The sequence below is a fragment of the Myotis davidii genome, unplaced genomic scaffold (assembly GCF_000327345.1).
Source record: "Myotis davidii unplaced genomic scaffold, ASM32734v1 scaffold233, whole genome shotgun sequence".
Classification (NCBI taxonomy): domain Eukaryota; kingdom Metazoa; phylum Chordata; class Mammalia; order Chiroptera; family Vespertilionidae; genus Myotis; species Myotis davidii.
The window spans coordinates 2,238,055-2,239,487 of record NW_006285917.1 but is presented as its reverse complement, the minus strand read 5'-3'; the positions used below and the strand labels follow the sequence as shown (position 1 = coordinate 2,239,487).

General features: G+C 49.6%; 1 protein-coding gene across 1 annotated transcript in view; it reads left to right on the top strand.

Annotated features, from left to right (window-relative positions):
• The window catches only part of KRT7 (keratin 7, type II), a 36,241-nt gene that overhangs the window by 8,304 nt on the left and 26,504 nt on the right, over nucleotides 1-1,433 (top strand). The window contains exon 6 of the mRNA XM_006757108.2: nucleotides 644-808. Coding sequence (XP_006757171.1) covers nucleotides 644-808 — 165 coding nt within the window. The remainder of the gene's footprint in view (nucleotides 1-643; nucleotides 809-1,433) is intronic.

Here is a 1,433-nt window from a genome sequence, read left to right as displayed (position 1 = left end):
ATATATATATATATATATCTGTGTGTATTGTATATGTATATATAATTATGTTCTTCTCATTATGAAATAGGTACTCATTGCAAAAAATCCAGAAAATTAAGTAAAGCATAAAATTGAAAACAGGTCACCTATACCCGCTCTTATCATCTTGGTATCTACCTTTCCAGACATTTTTTGTGCACATATACACATAGAGATATAGAAATATATATTTGAATAAAAACAGAACCATACTTTTTCCATATAACAGTATGTCATGGTTACATTTCCCTGTTTGTAAACACAGCCATGTCATCAGATTTAGAAGCTGCAGAGTGCTTTGTTATAGACCATGATTTATTTTACTCACCCCCTAGTGCTCCCCTCCAGAGTAGAGCTCACGCCCGGCAGCGCTCATGGCAGGAGCCGTCACAGCCCACCACACCCTGTCAGACGCTTAGTTGAGAAGTTGCTAAGGGGCTCTTCAGGGAGCCAGGGCGGGTGGAACTATTTGGCAGATGGTGGCCTGTACCCTCTCCCTGCCTGGTGACTCACACCCACTCTGGCCTCTTCTCCCTTTTTCTTTCCCTGGTGTGTGGGGGCTCCCAGGATGGGCATGGGTGTGTCATGCCCCAGGTCCCTATGTTCTGTCTGGTCCCTACAGGAGCTGTCAGAGCTGCGGTCCCAGATCTCTGACACGTCCGTGGTGCTGTCCATGGACAACAGCCGCTCCCTGGACCTGGACAGCATCATCGCGGAGGTCAAGACCCAGTACGAGGAGATGGCCAACCGCAGCCGGGCCGAGGCCGAGACCGCGTACCAGACTAAGGTGTGCAGCCACCGGGGACACATTTCCTCCTCCTGCAGGGTCCTTGGTGGCAGTTTTCCTTACTCACTTGGTTTCAAGCCTTTAGGGCCTGGTCCCGCTGTTCTGGCAGGACTCCGTGTAAGTCTGTGGTGCTCGCCAGTGTCCTGGGAAAAAGAGGATTGCAAAGGACAGGGCCCTGCCCTGATGCAGGAGCAGGGCAGAGGAAGTGGACATGGTTTAATACTTTTAATAGGTAAAATGTGGCAAGTACTCATAGTGTTAGGCAGTGTTTCAGATGTTTTAACCTGTATTGACTCATTTAAACCACAGAACAGCCCTGTTAGGTAGGCACTGTATTATCCCCATTTTACAGATGAGGAAACTGAAGCACAGAAAGGTTCAGTAATTTGCCTAACTCCACACAGCTGACAGATGGAAAAGCAGGGTCCTAGGCTGCAGACCAGGCGCTGTAGGGAGGCAATACAGCTGCTGTGAAGGTTGCTGAGGGAATGGGTCGGGGTTCTGGGGGAGGGAGCCTGAGGCAGCATTTAAAGCAGCATTGAGGGCTGTCTCTGCAGGGATAGGGGGTCATCCCTGGTGCACAGGTGAGAATACAGGTACGCCCACAAGGAGACCTGGGCTCAGA